Source organism: Aspergillus fumigatus, chromosome 5, assembly GCF_000002655.1.
Source record: "Aspergillus fumigatus Af293 chromosome 5, whole genome shotgun sequence".
NCBI classification, from domain to species: domain Eukaryota; kingdom Fungi; phylum Ascomycota; class Eurotiomycetes; order Eurotiales; family Aspergillaceae; genus Aspergillus; species Aspergillus fumigatus.
Window position 1 is genome coordinate 3,589,081 of NC_007198.1, and position 17,738 is coordinate 3,606,818.

At 49.7% G+C, this 17,738-nt stretch overlaps 6 protein-coding genes across 6 annotated transcripts; 2 read left to right on the forward strand and 4 right to left on the reverse strand.

The window, feature by feature from the left end:
- Positions 1–1,198: 1,198 nt before the first annotated feature.
- Positions 1,199–2,400, reverse strand: AFUA_5G13670 (uncharacterized protein). Its single transcript, XM_748194.2, has 3 exons — positions 2,071–2,400; positions 1,767–1,995; positions 1,199–1,659 (listed from the first exon to the last, which is right to left on the reverse strand). The coding sequence occupies exons 2-3, from the start codon at positions 1,927–1,929 to the stop codon at positions 1,208–1,210; spliced, it is 615 nt and encodes a 204-aa protein (XP_753287.1). The 5' UTR covers positions 1,930–1,995; positions 2,071–2,400; the 3' UTR covers positions 1,199–1,207.
- Positions 2,401–2,476: 76 nt separating this feature from the next.
- AFUA_5G13680 (uncharacterized protein) lies at positions 2,477–3,023 on the reverse strand (the record flags this gene model as incomplete). Its single annotated transcript, XM_748193.2, has 1 exon — positions 2,477–3,023. The coding sequence occupies one exon, from the start codon at positions 3,021–3,023 to the stop codon at positions 2,673–2,675; it is 351 nt and encodes a 116-aa protein (XP_753286.1). The 3' UTR covers positions 2,477–2,672.
- A 1,279-nt stretch (positions 3,024–4,302) lies between these two features.
- AFUA_5G13700 (uncharacterized protein) lies at positions 4,303–7,361 on the reverse strand (the record flags this gene model as incomplete). The annotated part of the gene is made up of 3 exons (XM_077804892.1): positions 4,303–4,577; positions 5,673–5,887; positions 6,871–7,361. The coding sequence occupies 3 exons, from the start codon at positions 7,359–7,361 to the stop codon at positions 4,438–4,440; spliced, it is 846 nt and encodes a 281-aa protein (XP_077661028.1). The 3' UTR covers positions 4,303–4,437.
- AFUA_5G13690 (YbjQ family protein) lies at positions 6,879–7,259 on the forward strand (the record flags this gene model as incomplete). Its single annotated transcript, XM_748192.1, has 1 exon — positions 6,879–7,259. One exon carries the CDS (start codon positions 6,879–6,881, stop codon positions 7,257–7,259), a length of 381 nt encoding a protein of 126 aa, XP_753285.1.
- Positions 7,362–11,436: 4,075 nt separating the features above from the next.
- On the reverse strand, positions 11,437–14,645 carry AFUA_5G13710 (putative carboxylesterase). Its single transcript, XM_748190.2, has 5 exons — positions 14,181–14,645; positions 13,883–14,121; positions 13,492–13,814; positions 13,125–13,439; positions 11,437–13,055 (listed from the first exon to the last, which is right to left on the reverse strand). The coding sequence occupies exons 1-5, from the start codon at positions 14,321–14,323 to the stop codon at positions 12,294–12,296; spliced, it is 1,782 nt and encodes a 593-aa protein (XP_753283.1). The 5' UTR covers positions 14,324–14,645; the 3' UTR covers positions 11,437–12,293.
- A 562-nt stretch (positions 14,646–15,207) lies between these two features.
- Positions 15,208–17,174, forward strand: AFUA_5G13715 (putative integral membrane protein PTH11-like; the record flags this gene model as incomplete). The annotated part of the gene is made up of 5 exons (XM_001481467.2): positions 15,208–15,444; positions 15,511–15,705; positions 15,755–16,253; positions 16,310–16,882; positions 16,933–17,174. The coding sequence occupies 4 exons, from the start codon at positions 15,208–15,210 to the stop codon at positions 16,699–16,701; spliced, it is 1,323 nt and encodes a 440-aa protein (XP_001481517.1). The 3' UTR covers positions 16,702–16,882; positions 16,933–17,174.
- Positions 17,175–17,738: the final 564 nt, after the last annotated feature.

Consider the following 17,738-nt stretch of genomic DNA (forward strand, 5'->3'; position numbering starts at 1 on the left):
CACTCCCCGACGAGAAAACTACCATGACTTTGTGGCTTTTCCATGAGTTACTCTCCAGCAGGATCCAGATTTTCGGACTGTTGTTATTTCAGCCAGCTCTCCATGACTCACATCGGCGGTGAATGGCCTAGGCCCTGGCGTCCGGTTAATCGCCGGATGATTCCCCGTTTCGAATGGAGAACGGTGGAGAGTTAGCCCGTGGAGAAAAACGGCCGTTTTCCCCGATCTACCTTTTGGGCGCGGTTAAATGGTTGTTTGTGAGTTTGGTTCGCAGCCAGTTTTCTAGCCGAAGTTAATTGCTACGTGGTCTTGTAGATCTGGCCTCGTGTCTCGGAGCTGATTAGTTCCACAAGCAATAGAAGAGGTTGTTAGACTCCCCTTCCTTCATTGATCGTCGGTGCAAAGGAGCCGCACAAGTTTTGGAGTGTGAGAGTCAAAGGAGGTACGCAGTACTAATCCTCTAATGTCAGCCCTGGAAGAGAAGTTCATCAGGACGTAATGGCCCCAACGGACGAGGGACGAGCAATGAAGAAACTGAAACGGCTGTTTGGGGCGGCATTACGGATTCTCGGTAGTCTTTGCCGTTCCCTATGAACTACTCCTCTGGCATTGTGACATTTGAGTGCTCAGAGATTTTCGTCATCATTGGGAAAGTCCGCGCAGCCTCCAACTCAGGAAGATACTCAATAAACTGAGGCGTATCCAGCCATCCATCAACAAAGATCCACAGCTGATGAAGTAGAAGATAAATTCGATGTACAGAAGGACTGACCCACGGTTGTTCCTACATGAGTTGGTGCTTTCATCTTCCACCATGGACTGGATTTGAAACTGCTTAAAGATGACTGCTTGGGAATGACGATGTCTCATTACTTAACTACCTCTCAATCAAGGTGTTTATTTTCTGATCTCCACCAACTAGTGATGAGCACGATGATAACTTCTCATCAGTCCATATATTCTCACATGAAAATCGATAACGTAGTTGTCCGCATCTAGCTTCAAATAGTGGACCCATTTCCCTGGAAGTACCAGGAAATCATGCTTAGGATATGGTACTAGTTCGTGAGCCTCATGCACCTGCAAGTTTGTCTAGTTGCGGACGCATTGCAGCCTCCTAGTGATTCTTAAAATGATATCCCATGGCTTCCCTGTGCATTGCCCAAGGTGATTATGAGGGCTATCAAAGAGATTCTTTGCTCCGTTTTCAAATCTGTAGGGTGGCTCCTTGTAGAATCAGTGGAGCCGGCACTTTGGCTGCCGTATGGAGGAATGTTGGTGCTGTTGGGCACTTGGCCGAAGCTGCCTCTTCTTCGCTTTTACCCCTCTCATTTGTGAGTAGCTTTTTGTAGGAGTGACGCTGGATGGCACGCCAGCTTGGATGCCAGGAGTCCAGGCCAGTGACCAATTGGTCAGCTGCAGCAAATGGAGAACTCATAATCTCATTCAAGTCCAACATGGCCTGCCAGGTTCCAATTCCCCCAGAAACCAGGAGACCCCACAGAGGCGCCTGGTGAAACTCCCCATCCTCAGTTAGGCTGGACCGAAGTCCTCTCGAACAAGCGGGACTCCCTGCGTGATGAGCTTTGCGCACCACTGCAAAGTGGACTGGCAGAGAAGCCTCAAATCGTATATCAGCAGCGCTGTAGGTTTCGATCTCTGTTACATGCGGTGTCGTGTATCATGTCCACTTCGATGCCACACTGGTAGAGAATGACGGCGGATTGCTGAATGGAATTCATAACCGGCTTTGGTCTTTGGCTCACCATCCCTACCAAAGGACCACCCAATGTTGCAAACAACATCAAGGAGAGTGACGCAGGACTTCTCTTGTGCAGTCAGTGCAAGGTAATGCTTGCCCGCAACCTTCGCAACGACTCCATGGCGATCAGGAATGTGCATCATGACAGAACGTGCTTCTTTTCGCATGTTCTTTGATGGGATTTCATGGACGATCTTCGGAGATTCTTAAATTTGTTGTACTATCATGATGTGCTAATAAAGCATTAGTTAAGACAATCAATTAGTGCAGACTAGTAGAGTTATAGAGAGAGAAGAGTGATAACATACGGTATTTTGTAGTTTGTGATGTGGTCAGTTTAAGGAAGTCATATGGTAGTGCCCCATCACAAAGTTGGTCTTCACTAGTACTTATCCAGCTCAGAATCCTAGCCGACAACTTTATCAGAATGGAAGGAGCATTTTGCGCTCGATTGGCCCAAACGCAGTTCTCGCAAGAGCCCTTTTGTTGAGAGTGCGGTTGCAGTGAACGGGAACTTCCTGTTCTTGAATAATTGGAGTGGGAGAGTTTCATCCTTCAGGCATGCAAATACTTTGCATACCTCTTGCCAGCTACCGTGCCTGCGAACTCTTCATGAGGGATGTACTTCATTGACTGCCATGTCTGTTCGCATGCCGATCTAGGAGAACCAGTGCGATTGGTCCTCGCTGCAACGGACGTGTCCCCTGGCTTCGACAGGAAGATATTCTGCAAGCACCTCGGGTAGCAGATACTCGCCAAGGTCATCATTCGAGATTTCGCAAAGAATAGTCCCTCCCTTTACTTCATGCCAATGTTCTTCACGTTGTAATGAAAGTGTGCAAGGGGATTAGGACAGGTAAAACCTATCAAAACTTCAAACATGTGGCTGCCAGACTTTTGGCCGTCGTAGTTAGTCCAGTAGATAGCACTGCTGTTGTTGGGATTCACCCGTAAAATGCTGCACTCGCGAAGTTGGATCATAGCATCTTGGTAGATTTCCATATGGTCTCGAAAATGGAGAGAGAATTGGAAATACTCCGGTACTCGGTCCCTCACTGGACGTGTTCCACCTATATTGCAGCATCCGATAACCAAGGCTCAGTTCGACCTGCTTCACCCGACGGTCCTTCACCCCCAGTGGCTGCGCTGTTTGGGCCTGTTGGAATTCGACCAAGAGCTGCGCCAGGGCAACCTGCGCAAGGAGGCCGTCATCACGGGTCGAGTCATCATCCGCGATGATGGGGAGGGGGGGGGCCGCCATTTCCCAGTGTTGATGTGGTTGTGTCTCTGCAAGCGGGCAACGTCTCTCTGTCTAGGTCCTCCGAGGGTCGAATTACCTTTGGTACAACTGACCTGAACGGTTCCTCTGCTAGCAAAGTGTGATGAGGAACGCCGTCACAGCCAACGCCTCTCTTGTTGGGTCTGATAATCGGAGAACTCGGCGTCAATCAAGGAAAAATGGCCTATTGCATTTCACAATGACCAGGACGTTGATGTGTGTGGCCTTGACTACCCAGAGCTCCTTGTCCAGCAGTAAACAGGAGCATGACTCTGATAATCCTACTTCCAAGGAAAGGTACGCATAGGGAACCCCCGTGTTTTGATGTAAAGGTCGGGTTTTCGGGTTTCTTGACACGACAGACCGTATGGAGGTGCGGTTGTATCAAATCCTACAGGACTCGGTCAGATTTGCAAGAGGCCTAAGTTGACGTAACCCACTAGTGTTAGCCATGAATTCATATCCTTCAATTAATCTGCAGTCAAAAACCTCGCCGCAGCAGCTGGTTCTTGGTAGCGTTCCTCGCCGCCGCGCGCAAACCGTATGATCTTGAGTATCTACTCCTTCCTGTGAGGGTAGTTGGCTGCGGACGTACGGTACTCCAAGAAGAACAGACGGAAATTTGGGGCGTTATAAACATGAATGGCACCTGAGTGGAGCTAAGCCTCGCAGAGCTTCTCGACGTAGCACCGGCGGCCCGTGTGGAATTCGCAAAACTTATGAGGCTCAACCCAAGAGACAAGGGCCAGAAAGCCCCGAAAAGGGTGCGAGTTCACCATCTCGAGCAACCAGGCCAGAGGAACGAGGTGCATGATGATTGCTTCCAACCTCGAGACCCCGGTTCAACAGAACTCTTTTACACCACTGCGGATGTTCAAGCCCTGACTACGGATAACAAGTTACGGGCAGTGACATGCAAGGCAGTGCTGGTCGATGGAGGATCAGAAGGCAATTTGGTGGCTAGATACGTTGTCAGTGCCCTGAAGGCGAGTATTGTTCCGGTGGATATTCGCTGTCGTGTGGCGACAGGTCATGACTTCCGTTTGAGTGCTATTGTCTGGTTGCAATTGACCATCGAAGGGGTCAGCAGTATTATCGCAGCAACGGTTGTGGATGGTGATCCGGGATATTCTATCATCAAGGTCGCCGAGGGCGTAGAGCCTGTTGTTTGAAATGTACGTGAAGAGTGCAACCAGGCTTCTGAATATGGTAGTGTAATGGGTTCAGAGGTAGCTCTTTTTGTGCCGGCATCCTCGGATGCAGGTCGCTGCTGGAGCGGGTCAGGGTAGTACTTGGCAATGTAGTTGAGACGTGTGTTAAGGTCTGGTGATCTGGTTTAATTTGGGAAGCTCTCGTAGTATGCAACAATCTGACGGGCAGCTTTAATGATCTTGTGCTATGCTCGCTTCAGCTGTCTGCGGTGCTCTTGGCGGGTGAAGACCTGCTGCTTATATTGCATACCGGGCACGACGAAGCGAATGCAGGTTGTTTGGGGGCTGCTCTGGCCAATTCGGCGAATCTGGGCAAATGCCTGGTCTTTGACACCTTGCAGAAAATCAGGCTCAAAAAGGACAGCCTGGAAGGCACGGGTATAGGTATAGCGAGTCCTAATGATCCCAGTGGTGGACACGAGGATGCCTGGACTTTGAATCCCCATGCCATTATCCTCTGCTTAAGCTCCGGTGTCAAGATTCTGAAAGGCATCCACATAGCTCTAGTGATCTTTGTGAAAGACCAGAAGAAGAGTGATTGGGAAATCTATTTACCAAGGCCTAGCAAGACACTAGTAGATGAGCACTCGTGATTCATTGCACTGAAAACAGATTACCTAGGAATGGAGTAGGGACTTACCAGGGTTAAAATACACACTATGACAGGATGGTTGGCCATAATTAAGAACTTCTCAGGTCAGCCCTGGTAGTCAGTGAGGCCCTCGTTGATCATTCTGCACAGATAACAAAACCTGGATAGCCCATCCATGACCATGTCCAGGTGATCACTGATTAGGCACCCCGATGGATTATGAACCCATCCTAATTAGTCAAGATCATCTCGTAAAAGTGCAAGATTCTCTGTACTTAGAGAGTCCAGGGAAGCTTGTCAGGATTTGCAGGATTAGAAGCCTTCGTTGGCCTACTCTGGAGAGTTGCAATTGTCCCCCCTGGCCTGCCCTCAAAGCCTAGTCCCTACAGACTCTGATGCTGTCCAGTTCTCTAAACACTGCAAATTCCAGTGGTTTGATGGCTGTGAGATAAGCCTCTGAGATGGGATATTCCACATCTAACATCTCATCTGCTTTATCTTTTCAGAGGTAAAAAATTGCAGCGCTGGATGCTGCGCCTACTAAGATCCCTCCAGTAGACCCATATAGGAGGCTACGTTGCTGGGTGAGGTCTTAGATGGTATGCTGTTTAACATCTAAAAGTTAGCATCATTTTCCAGTGTAAATAATCAAAAAGCTTGATGGTGATTCCCTTACCCTTCTCCTCATGGCACTCATCCCGAAATGCCCGCGCAAATCGGGCACCGTTCACACTGGCTTGGTTACCCTGAGTGCATGAACCAAAGCCAGCTGCATGTTTCGGGCTCTGCTGACCAGGGTCAAGGGTTCTAGCATGTGTGATGAAACACTTCTGGTTCTGTCAGTGCTCTGGATGCATGCACATGCATCCAGCCACTGCTTGGTCTCAGCGACCATGAGTGATTCCATCTTCTTAAATTCCTTAACAGTCTTGATACCCTGGATTGCAGTACCATGCCCTAGTAGCAGGGCTATACCCAGCAATGAGTGCTCTTCGACCGAGTCATTCCACTCCTTTCCCCAAACCGGAAGCAGGCAATGCCAGCTTCGACTTGGTCAAGGAGGTGCTTCATCGCTGCGTGGCTGTTCAAGGTACCTTTCTCCAATGAGATTCACAGAGCGTTGCCGTTTGAAGTTGTCTGATTCTTTTCAGCTGGTGAATAAATACTGCCGCTGCCAGTCTAGGCGGTTTCTGCGCAGTCACTCCCGACGGGATGATGAGGTTCTCAGCAGTGCATAAAGCCCGATGCAGCTGTTCCTTCCTGTCGGAACCCTCATGGTGAGCCGTCGTAGATCGCTGTCACAAAGCTAGACGCCGAGGTGACTATCTTAGTGCTCCCTTTTCCGGTCCATGGGATCTCGGAGGTCAAAGGCTTACTGGGCCACCATTGCGGACCGCTCCTAGTATTAATTAGAGCACCGCTCGTTCGACCACTGGTATGGGAATCGCAGATTGTTCTTGATAGGACGAACGGCCTCAAATCGTCATGGCATCCTTGGTGGTCGATGTCGCCCACCTAGTAAATAGGAAGAAGGGTAGCGTGGAGTGCTGTAGAAGATCCAAGCGCCAGATATATAGCTGACATTTGCCGCAACATGGCTATCAACGCATGTCTCACTTTATGAAAGAAGAGAAGCCGGGAAATTCTCCACTAGTCAGTGCTTTATCATCAAATGCAACCACCCAGGCCGCAAGGGGAGAGTATATTGAAAGGAGTGGGATGTTGCAGGTTGAACGAACAAGACCCCTGGAAGAGAGCAACAAGCAGGGGAAGTGGTAGATTTGCTCCCAGACAAAATCAAGCTTTTAGTGAATAATTTGGCGTTTCATGAATGAGCTTGATTCACTGCTAAGAAATAATCAGGCGATTAGCTTCACTATCCCATTATTGTCTAGGCTAATGTGAATGCGCGGCTGATCGCCATTTTGTATGCGCGATTTTCAGTGACAAAATGCTCATTCAAAGTAATATAAAAGGAAGCCGTCTCAGGAATTACTTACGTATATACTCAAGTCAAACATCTTACTATGTATCATGCCTCCATCCGGATCCCAAGACAACACCCCCTCCTGCTTCACCGACACCCACGGGGTTATCACCACGACGGCCAACGACCTCCCGGGCTACAAAATCACGAAAGTCCTCGGAACAGTCTACGGTCTCACCGTCAGAACCTGCAACTGGGGCACTGATCTCGGCGCGATCGTGCGCTCGTCTGTGGGCGGCGAGCTCCGGCCGTTCACCAATCCGATGTATACATCGCGGAATGAGGCCGTCGAGCGACTGGTCGGAGAATGTATGGGGCGCGGGGGGAATGCACTCATTGCGATGAGGTTCGATGTCTCGAGTATTGGGGCTTGTTCGCAGGTGTGTGCGTATGGGACGGCTTGTGTGGTGGAGAGGATTGAGGGGTAATGGGCTAGCTTGCCTTGTCTTTGGCGACCAAGCATGTTGCAATATTTGACCTGAGTACTGAAGCAAATAGTGGTCGAGACTTTCTTGCGGGGCCCTGATCATCAAAGGGTTCTGTATAGGTATATATAGGTTATTGGGTTCTTCGTCTATTTCCAGCGTACTTGCAGAATGAGCCATGAGACCGTGAGAGAAAGAATACGACACAAAATTGAATAGTGGCTCGTCCGGAGACTGTCAGTTTTGAGACTTTATCAAGGAAACGAGTGATGTGAGTTTGATAATCACTGACGATACAGATCTTAGATCCAGTCTTGCACTTCCCATTGTGATCACATCCGAAACCATTGAGCCAGTGCACCAAATCTCTCATCATCCTCTGGGCCCCATTCCAAATCTTGAAAGTCCCTATACAGCGGAGTGGTTTCTGGAGGTAAAGCCAAACATGACTGAAGTGCGAGATGCTGCGTAAGACGGAGGAGACCCTTTGAATACTCCCATCGCCGGGCTGATACACGCAGTGCAACACAAAGGCTGACGAATGCCTCTTTACTCTCTGGTGTAGACAAATCCTCCAGCAGAGTGAGCAGCGAGATTGTTATCCATTGGCTGACGGGCGCGGCAATACGGTCCAGGCCCCATAGTCGTCGACGAAGCTCAATTAGCCGAGCTACATCCTGTGCCGCGTGAAGGCGCATGGCTCGGGCTCTCGCATTTGACAAGGTACTAGTATTGCTCATTCGTACACTTCCACAGAACTTCTGTGAAAAGCCGTACAGTGAGATCAGGATTATGTGGTAGTATACGCTTTACTCAATGAGTGAGACGTAAACATTGTCAAGAGTCCAGTTGATAACACTCACTGGGTGCCAAGGACCTGCGGGGAAGACCTTTCTGTATCACTCAACCGCATGCAGGACGGTACATGTGCCTTCCAATCTTCAAGGCGCTTGAACAAGGCTTCCACACTTTGATCTACAACCTCGGGAGAGAGATACTTCCAACCCTGGGAGAGCAATAGACATATGTCATTGACGATCGGAGTCAAGTTGCAGAGACTGTTGATCAAGCACGACTCATGGCTTGTAGTAGCTGGCTGGGAATTCGGATATGGAACCCACTGCTCACCGGCGAGACCATCAACATGGAACACCAGCGGACGCGCACATTGCGGAACCTCAATCGGTGGTTGGCGCTGGTAGGTGATCAGATTTCCCCTAGACGTTGCAATGACTTAGAACCGCCCGGTCTGACATGAGTACTCGATCATCCCATACTCACAGAAGAATATTGTATACCCCCCAAATTGCTATGCTACAAACATTGTCATACTGTTGCTCATTTCCGCTGGGGTTTGGCGAAGCAGATGCCTTAGAAGTGGAGAAGTTGCGTAAAGCGTCAACCATTCGACCCTCATACACCCGAGCTAGATGGTTGTTTCCGAACGTATACGTGCTAATCAGAGGTTAGACGCAGAAAGTCTAGACAGAGAATTTGTGGGCGAGGATGACAGATTATAGTTTCATTACCATCTCCATAGAACGGCTAATCCCTGAATGGTGGTCAAGCTGAGTCGGCCCTCCTCCTCGTGGAGCTTCTGTGCTTGCTGGTAAAAGCAATTAGCCAGGGAATGAGAGCTGTAGTTCATGTAGCTCCCGTTTTCGGAGTGAGAATGATCCAGTAGTGCCTACCGTTCCGTCATAAGAATCGTCAACCCACAGAGGACACCAATGGATCACTCACGCAAGCGTCAGCTAGTATGGCGTTCACCAAGAAGGGTGAGCAGTACTGACACACCACATTCCCTGCCCGCATGTCTCGCACGAAGAGGCCGCAGTCAATACATGGAAACACGGAATGATTCCAAGTAAATCACAGCGAAATGAGCTCCGAAACAAACGCATTGTTGCACTGGATCACCGTCCACGGCTTAGCGGGAACGTTGAGAGAACGAGGGTGAGCGACCCGCTGTGCCTTCCGTGACTCAAAGGCTGGCCCTTCTACGTCCAGGAGAAAGCCGATTTGACGCCGAAACTCCGTCACTTCGGATGTGTCCTCGATGGTACCTAGTTTCAGATGGTCCGTTATATACTCGCGAATTTCTTGCAATGAAGCATGACTCCGAATCATGTTCACAAGGTGTGAGACATGGCGTTCATTGCTACCTCGAAGAGCGCTCACAAGCTGAATCAGAAGTTCTTGGTCTTGCTCCATCATTGCTGCCTTGCGCTTCAGAGCCCCTTTTCGTCGTAGATCATTACTTTCGTCAACGATGCATTCGATTGAATTTTCGAAACAGTGTGCACAAGGCCGTCCACTGTCACACTGCGTCTGGTCAGTCATCGCTTCAAGAAAATCGACGGAAGACGTCAGACGAGTGTTATTTTGATCAACTGATAAAATTCGGGGCCTGAGTCAGGGAACTCGCAATTACCTTTTGCTTTCTCTCCCGGCATACCACGCATGCTCTTGTCTGCTTTCGCCTTGGCGGTACGGACATTGCGCCTTGATTAAGGAGGCTAACCAAGAAACAGCGTGTGTGTGTTGAACTTGTGGGAATTTAACGCGTCCGTTTGTATGTACCGGTGGAGGGCCTAACATATTGGGACTTGTGGTTTTGGAAGACTGAGATGGAATCAGAACTGGGACATATCATTGTGGCAATGTGGCTGATGTGTGAGTGTATTTGCCACGCCTCGCCTCAACATAGATGGAAGAGATAGATTAATGAACTGCTTGAAGGTAAGGCCCCTAGCAGCTTCAGATGGCTTTCGGTGGATGGATGAAATATCCGGTGCATTATCCCCTTGGATTGTGGCTCGCAGATCATTGCGTCGGTCATCCTCAAAACTTGGAGCTGGCAACTGAGAACTGGGAGCATGAAACTAGTAGATGCGTAACAACCAATCCCTTTCAGGCTCCACAGCCCTCATTGCTGGATTTACGAGATACTGTTCTGGGTCCATGGCTGTCATATGCTTTCACGGCCAGTGGAGGACGGGTTATTCATTCCTACGTTGACTCCCCATCTGTCGCGTGTCTTTTGCTGTTCAGAAACTGATCCTTCTCGAGGAAAGTCACCCTTTCTTATGATCTACCCATTTTCTATCCGCAATGTCGGATCCCTTCAAGGTTTGTTACTTGGCTCCAGCGTCGAGCTTAAATGGCCAAACACCGCCAGCAAAACCCACATTGAAATCGATACGAACTCGTCGTAACACGTCCTTGTCATGCTCAGCATGCAGGCTTCGGAAAACAAAGGTTCGTTTTTTGATAGACGATAGGGCGGCTCCCGTTTCTGATAACTTCTGCAAATAGTGTCTGGGAGGACCTCCCTGCGGAAATTGCGTGAAACACAAGACGGAATGTCGGAGAGAGGAAGACAAAGATGGACGCCGACAGACATCCCTGAAACGAAAGCTTATCGAACTTGAAAAGGACGCCGTCTTCTCGTGCGGCTACTCGAGACCATTCGCGACGAAGAGGATGTTAAAGTCACACAGCTGCTCAATCTCATTCGCAGCAATGCTTCGCATGATGAAATTCGACCTTCGGTCGCAGGTGGAAGACAGCGGTCAATATCCATAATACGCCCCGATGCTGACGAGGGTATAAACGAGGACATTTCGACTTCGCATGACTCGATTGAATCCCGGACTTGCCGCAACGTCATGGCAATAAGAAGCCTCTGTAACGCCGCATAATGCATCGATTTCTGATGACGATGATCCTTGTCTAACGCCTCATGCCGCTGTCAATGAGGCTTTCGAACCGACCGCTTTAGAACCTTGCAGCGAAAAGGCGAATGACCAGGGGATGCTGTACCCGCATCAAGGAGATCAAGATCTCCGGCACATACAAAGTTCTTACTCTCTTCATTGACGGTGTTAACGATATCATTACAGAAGCATCGAAGCCATCATATGGCGATGAAAAGCCTCCTCTGAGCAATCACGCAGTGTCCTCAGTTCCTTCGATAACCCTTAAGAGCCATTTCCACAATGTTGCATCTCGCCAAATAACCCGCTTTCTCTCCGGAGGTTCTGACTGACCGGATGGTCATCCTGGACGGTTGGTAGCGGAAAATTAGGGGGCCCATGATTCATACTGTCCTGGCTGTGAGAACGCGCAGATACGCAGAGGAGAAGTCTTTGAATGGACTCTGATTTAACATTCTATGTTTCCCATATGCCGGTAGCAGCTCCTTAGAGTAGGGATCTGATCACCAAGCACCAATATAAGCAATCGACTGTGCTGGGGCATCTGGAGGGAAAGAGCAGACTGCATTATACAGTCGCCTCTAGGGTGTTTGTGGCTCCTAGTCACTGCCGGTAAAGAGTCCGCAACAGGAGCAGCTGGGACCCGGCCAAGTTGTAGCCTCCAGCGTCTCGGAAGTTAAATAAGTCTCAGATCTGAGGAGAGCAAGATTCCTGTTCCGGTTCCTGGCTCGAGCCGCACAACTTCCCTTGATTGTATGACAGATATTGCTTGTGCCGTCATCGTCAGTACAGATTGAGGGGTTTTCCAACACTGGACATAAGTCATTATCTGTTTCACTACCATTGTTTGTCTTTGGATCGGCTTTACGATTCGTTGCTTCCTACGAGACACGATGCTCACACGACGCTGAACCGCCCAGCTGTCGCGGGATTTGTTAGCTGTCAGTGGAGTCACTGACTCTCTTCATCTTTGCATTTGTGTCGGAGTTGCCCGACGCGGAACCTACGCAAGACTGGGTCAAGTTAAAGGCTAGGGCAATTGTGGGACACCAGCCACCTTTGGGGACAAATTACGGACGCAGCTTTGAAAATTATCGGCGGCCTGAATCAGAGTGCATTTCAGCAAGGCTCTGGAATCCACATCAACGCATCCGAGTATGACGATTAGATACGAGAGATGAATTGAATGCGGTCAGGTTCTTCTCTATTCCGCATGGCCCCCGTGATTTGCTGTGATACTATGTACAACATATGTTACAGGAAACGGTTTGCAATGCCATAAAGGCGAGAGAATATCACCCAGGACATAGGAGACTCGTCATACAGCAATCCGGTCTGCAACAGCCCTCCAGAATGCGCAGCGAAGTCCACGGCCCCCTTCCCAGGAGTATGCATTGGCCAACCGGAAGTGATTGACGATGTCGTCTCCCTCCCGGACGTAGTAGGTCAAGTTTGGTGTGACCACAACCTCACTCACGCTGCCTCCCGTGGTGTTGAGGTCCATCTGCCAGGGAGATGTTGGACGAAAACGCGGCCAGTGCAGATGACCATCTCGTCCGACAGGAACGACGGCTTGGCTGTTGTTGGCCGTCGCGTCGCCAAGAGGAATGACCGGACTATCATTCATGATGAAGTTACCCCACATCTTCTGGAAAGCGTGATTGAATCCAGCATTGGGCCAGGAGGCCCCCATATTGAAATAGGAGTTGAGATCGGCACCATGATATGCCGGCGTGACCGAGTACTGGTACTTCCATGCCTGGCGTGAAGTGCCGCCAAAGGCCTCGACCAGCCACTGTGCCGGACAGTCAAATGTGGTTTCGCCGTAGATATTGAAGACTGTCTGTTGCAACCCCGTAGCGATTTCGGACTGATTATTCGCAGTCGGACCGGAGGTGCCTAGGGTATCAAAGCGAGGTCCGTCGTCGTTTGCCTGTGAGTCCGCCGTACCATAGAGAACGTTCAGCCGTGTTACGTGCTTCGCTGTCAGTCGGGGGAATGTCTTGGAGATATAGTCGTCAAACGCAGCACGAGTGACTATGTTGGGGTTGCTGAGAGGGACTCCATCATTGGCGTTATTCTATTACAGTTGGTCAACCAGTTCGCAACAGACTGAAGCAGACCGGAAAAAGGAAGGAAACAAACCTACCCCGACAAGGATACGCCGACCGCTGATTTGTCCTGTCAGTAACTGCACCGATGGTCGCGCACGGATCATATCACCATCCACAACGGGGAGAAAGGCGAAGGTACCAAAGATTCCAGACGCGGAGACAGCCCCGCTGGCAGTTTGCAGTGTCTCACTAGGCGCGGCAACTAGGCAGTCAAAAGTCGTCTTGTGCTTGGATCTGGCAGATGCTGATCGGCCACACCCGGCCTCTTTTGCAAACTGCTCGTAGTACACAGTGGGAATGGAGTCATTATAGGGATAGATGGGGGGCGAATATGGGCTCGCCGCGATAATCTGAGGACAGTGGTCAGTTCCAGGCGAGCCGAGATGGAGTAATGAGGCTTACATTCTGGAACAGATTCGATTCCGCTCCTCCATACGCCAGTGACTGCAGCATTACCGCACCTGCACCCGCCGATTCGCCGCCAATGGTGACTCGTTTGGGGTCGCCACCAAACCTGCTGATGTACCGCTGCACCCATTCCAGGGCAAATCTCTGGTCGAGAAGGCCAGCGTTGAGAGCGCCTTGTTTGTGAACCTCGGCAGATGAAAGAAACCCAAATGCGCCCAAACGGTATTGAATTTCCACAGTGATAAATCCATTGTTGTTGGTATTCATGAGCGGGCTGGGGTCATACACAGCGCCAAACAGCCCATAGCCGCCACCGTCTGTCAATCACCGGAATCAGCGGACGAACACCTGCAAGCCGGCCAGGTGGAGGAGAGAAGCAACTCACGGATCCAAACGAACACAGGTAGATTGGATGCACCAGGGGGCGCATAGACATTCAAGAACAGACAATCCTCGTCCCCAGGTCCCGAGTTGAAACCGTAGATGGCAGGAGTACCTGCAGCACCCGATTGGGGACACATAGGAGGTGGGTCTACGGCAGGGATGATATGACTGTTATTCTTGACTGGAGGCCGTGGAGGCTGCCATCGCAGCTGCCCGACAGGAGGCGATGCATACCGAATGCTGCAGACGTCAGTTTAGCATTTGCTGCGTTCCAGGCAGGTTGAGGAGTAACCGCATACCCCTTCCAGATATTCAACCCGGTAGAGGCCTCATGATATCCCTGATAAGACGAATAATCGAGGTGGACAATGAGACCAGAAGAGGAACCACCAACGATGGGGGCCAGAGTAGCCGCCAACAACAGGCAAACATCAGTTTTCATTGGGTTCCCTTCCTGCGCTGACACAGATGATGAGAAATCGCTTAGTCGGAGAAACGGAGTGGGAAAACATGGACACGGATCAAATATTCCCTGTCTTCCTTGGGTGAGGAAGATCGGGGGTTTCGGAGACTGTGGGTTTAATGCCGGATATAACTCGGACGATGATAGAAAAGTATTGCCCTACTCCGTCGTTAAGGGAAACATTCTTCAATTATGATTTATGGTATTATCCCTTCCAATGTATTTCCCATTCCCTTATTAATGCCTTATTCTTTCCCGTCCACAGCTACACGAACCAGACCTTGACCACAGCCGAATGCGAATCTCTCGTTGGAACACTCCGAATGTCGTATGATCCAGCCATTATAAATCAGAGATGTGTATTTCCGGGAATGCTAGGAGTAAGTACACAGTATTCTGCACTCTGCACTCCCAGGATTCCATTCCCCTCGGTCTGTTGGGGCGCCACTAAGCCCAGTCAGTCCAATCGACAGGGATCAAGCAATAGCCCGAAGGAATCCATCTGTTGGAATGATTGGCCCAATCCAGCCATGAGATGGGGCCGGACAGTGTCTGATTAGCTGCTGCCACTGGGATAGCTCGAAAGAACTGACTAACTGCTCATGGGAAGTGTCAGCAAGTCTGCAACCGTTGCCTTGAAGTGTGCGTGCTGAGTAGACTTCACCATATTTGCTTTTTTCGGCTACTATAAAACCCGGGAAGAGCTCAAAGGCTGGTAATTTGACGGAAACGCATATGAAATATGCCTTATGCCCTGGTAATCCTCGTATATATTGCTATTCTCTATTTGTCTCTGTCTAGGCCGTGCCAAAGATCAACATAGATTGAGGGATTCCAGGGGTTTCTCATGGGCAGACGCCCTCATGCTTCGGTTGCGTTTTGTTTCCCACATACAGCTCCTGGATGCGATGCATCTATCTTGGAGGGCTGCACAGGATGCGGCGTTTCTGGTGCAGTCGCGTGTTACCGAAGTCAGAGTAGCCTATTCCATCCCTATCCCTCTCGAGCTGTTGATGACTGGACTACGCATTTGGGTCAAATTACGTGGCCCAGGCAGTGTAGGACTCAGTGCGGATGACTATCTGATTGTGTGGGCCACGGTAAGTCCCGGGCTACATCCGTGCCACTGACCCTCTTGGTCTGTGTGAGACCTTGAATTCTGACAGGGCCTTGGCATGATGATCACAGATCGTTGGAGCCGCAGTGTGCGTCAGTGGACTGATCTACGGTATTCGAAGTTCTGCTTTCCACGACGGCGAGATTCCAACAGTTCATTGACATGCCTAATCTTAGGACCACCCTATGGATTCGGGCGTCACAAAGCGGCCCTTTCAGATGAGCAGATCGAAACGTTCATGATGGTAAATCTGCGTAATCCAAATCATAGCATAATACCATTGACACAACCAGGGGAATTATATCTTCAGTCACTTCTATAATGCAGCCATTGCCAGCACCAAACTCGCGGTGTTGGCGCTGTACTATCGCATCTTCGCGACGTTAAGGTTCCGCATTGTGGTCCTCACCACGGCTGTGTTTGTGATTCTGTGGCTAATAACCATGGAAATTCTTCTGGGCCTGCAATGTCGGCCCATCTCGCGATTCTGGGACTCAGATGTGCCTGGAGAATGTCTCAACCTCATAAAATTCACCTACTTCACCAACATCACAAACCTGCTTACTGATATCTGGATATTTTCCATGCCTTTGCCAGTCATTTTCAAGCTCCAGATGTCTCGGAATCGGAAAATTGCTCTCAGTTTTCTCTTCTCTATTGGATTGGCGTTAGTAACTTCCCACACACGTTACCTTACCTTTGCCAGAAGCACACTCATCCTTCGCAGGACTTGCGCCATTAGTGCTGCCCGTCTTTCTGTTGTAGTCGCGCAGGGTTCGTCCGATTTTACGTGTAAGTCCGCCTATTTATCATCTCTCCACAACCCTTCACCCGTCTAAACGATGCAGGGGATGGGGTGCCCTTAGGGATCCTCTCCGCCTGGGAGCCGCTAGGCGGAATCTTCTGTGCCAATCTGCCTGTAATCTATCGCGCAGTAGTGACCATGCTCTGGAACCTCAAACGGCTTGCGCCTGGACGGCCTTCTCGTACGAGCGACCCGAATTCCCAGCCCTATCTGGGCGCAGAGCAATCTCATCGAGCTTGGGCCCCCATCTACCACAGCAGCGGCGCACCGATGGACTACCACTTAGAAGCCTCTCGCACCAAAGCGGGCAGTCAGGTCACAGAGTTACAGCCGATAAGTCGCAATGTCATCCAAGTGGACCAGTATTTCGAGCAGCAGGTTCATCACGAAGGCGAAGAGACCCCGTTGCGACCGATACGAATGGGAAACTCATAGCGAGTGTATTCATGAGGATTCTCAGAGCAAATGAAAGGACAGGAGTCATAGTGGCCATATCACTTTGCAACCGGACACACATTGATCGAAAGCAAGGGTAGCAGTCGCCTCCAGAGACAAAGTCTGTTAACCTCATCCTGGGATACTACGCCCGAGCTTTGCATCGGTGCGCTTGCGTTGAGTAATCAAATCATGGCCGAAAGTCAGATCAGAATTTGCTAACTACCCTAGTCAACCATCTTGAGGATGATTTAGCTTAAAGACGTGGGCTGCCAAACTACCAAAGCTGGAAGAGGATGACCCTCTACGAAGTATGGCGTGGTCAGTTGAACCCTAGGCCAGGGTTGATCCATCAGAAGGAAGGCCACTGAGTATATGGCTTCCACTTGTAGGATGGGCATATCCATTCTGGAATGATATTGCTGCAATTTCAAAAACCACTTTGTTCAGGTGAAAACACTACTCCAGAAACGTAAAGTTGCAGTGAAGCAGCGCTAGTTATAGAGATAGTCGTGAGGATAAATCTCCCTGCAGCTGATACAAATGCTGGGATATAGCAGTCAATGTGATTATCTAGAGAACACAGACTTACAGCCACCAGTGTCTGGAGTATATCTATCATTCTCACAGCTTCAGGTAGGATATCCATAAGGTCTAGTGTCTCTCACCCATACAGAGAGTGTCTTTGAAACGGAATGACTGGGAACGCAGATATGTGACATCTGCCTTTGGAATATCTAGTGAGTCATTTCTGTCTATATACCATGTCATCGCCATGCATGAGTTCTCATTTCCAGGGGTAAGCCTTATCATAACTGTGCTATACGTATAGTTATTGATTTATATTATTAAAGTGGCATCATCGTGGTGAATATCACTAGTAAGGGTTCCTACTAGGGTATTAATCATGTTTAAGCCACGCACTAGCTAGTAAAGAGTTAGGCCGGTAGTTATGCTGTAATATGTTTTGCGCTAGCCCAATATATATATGTATATATATATCTTTAGTATTATCTTGATATGGAGGGCTTACCTGG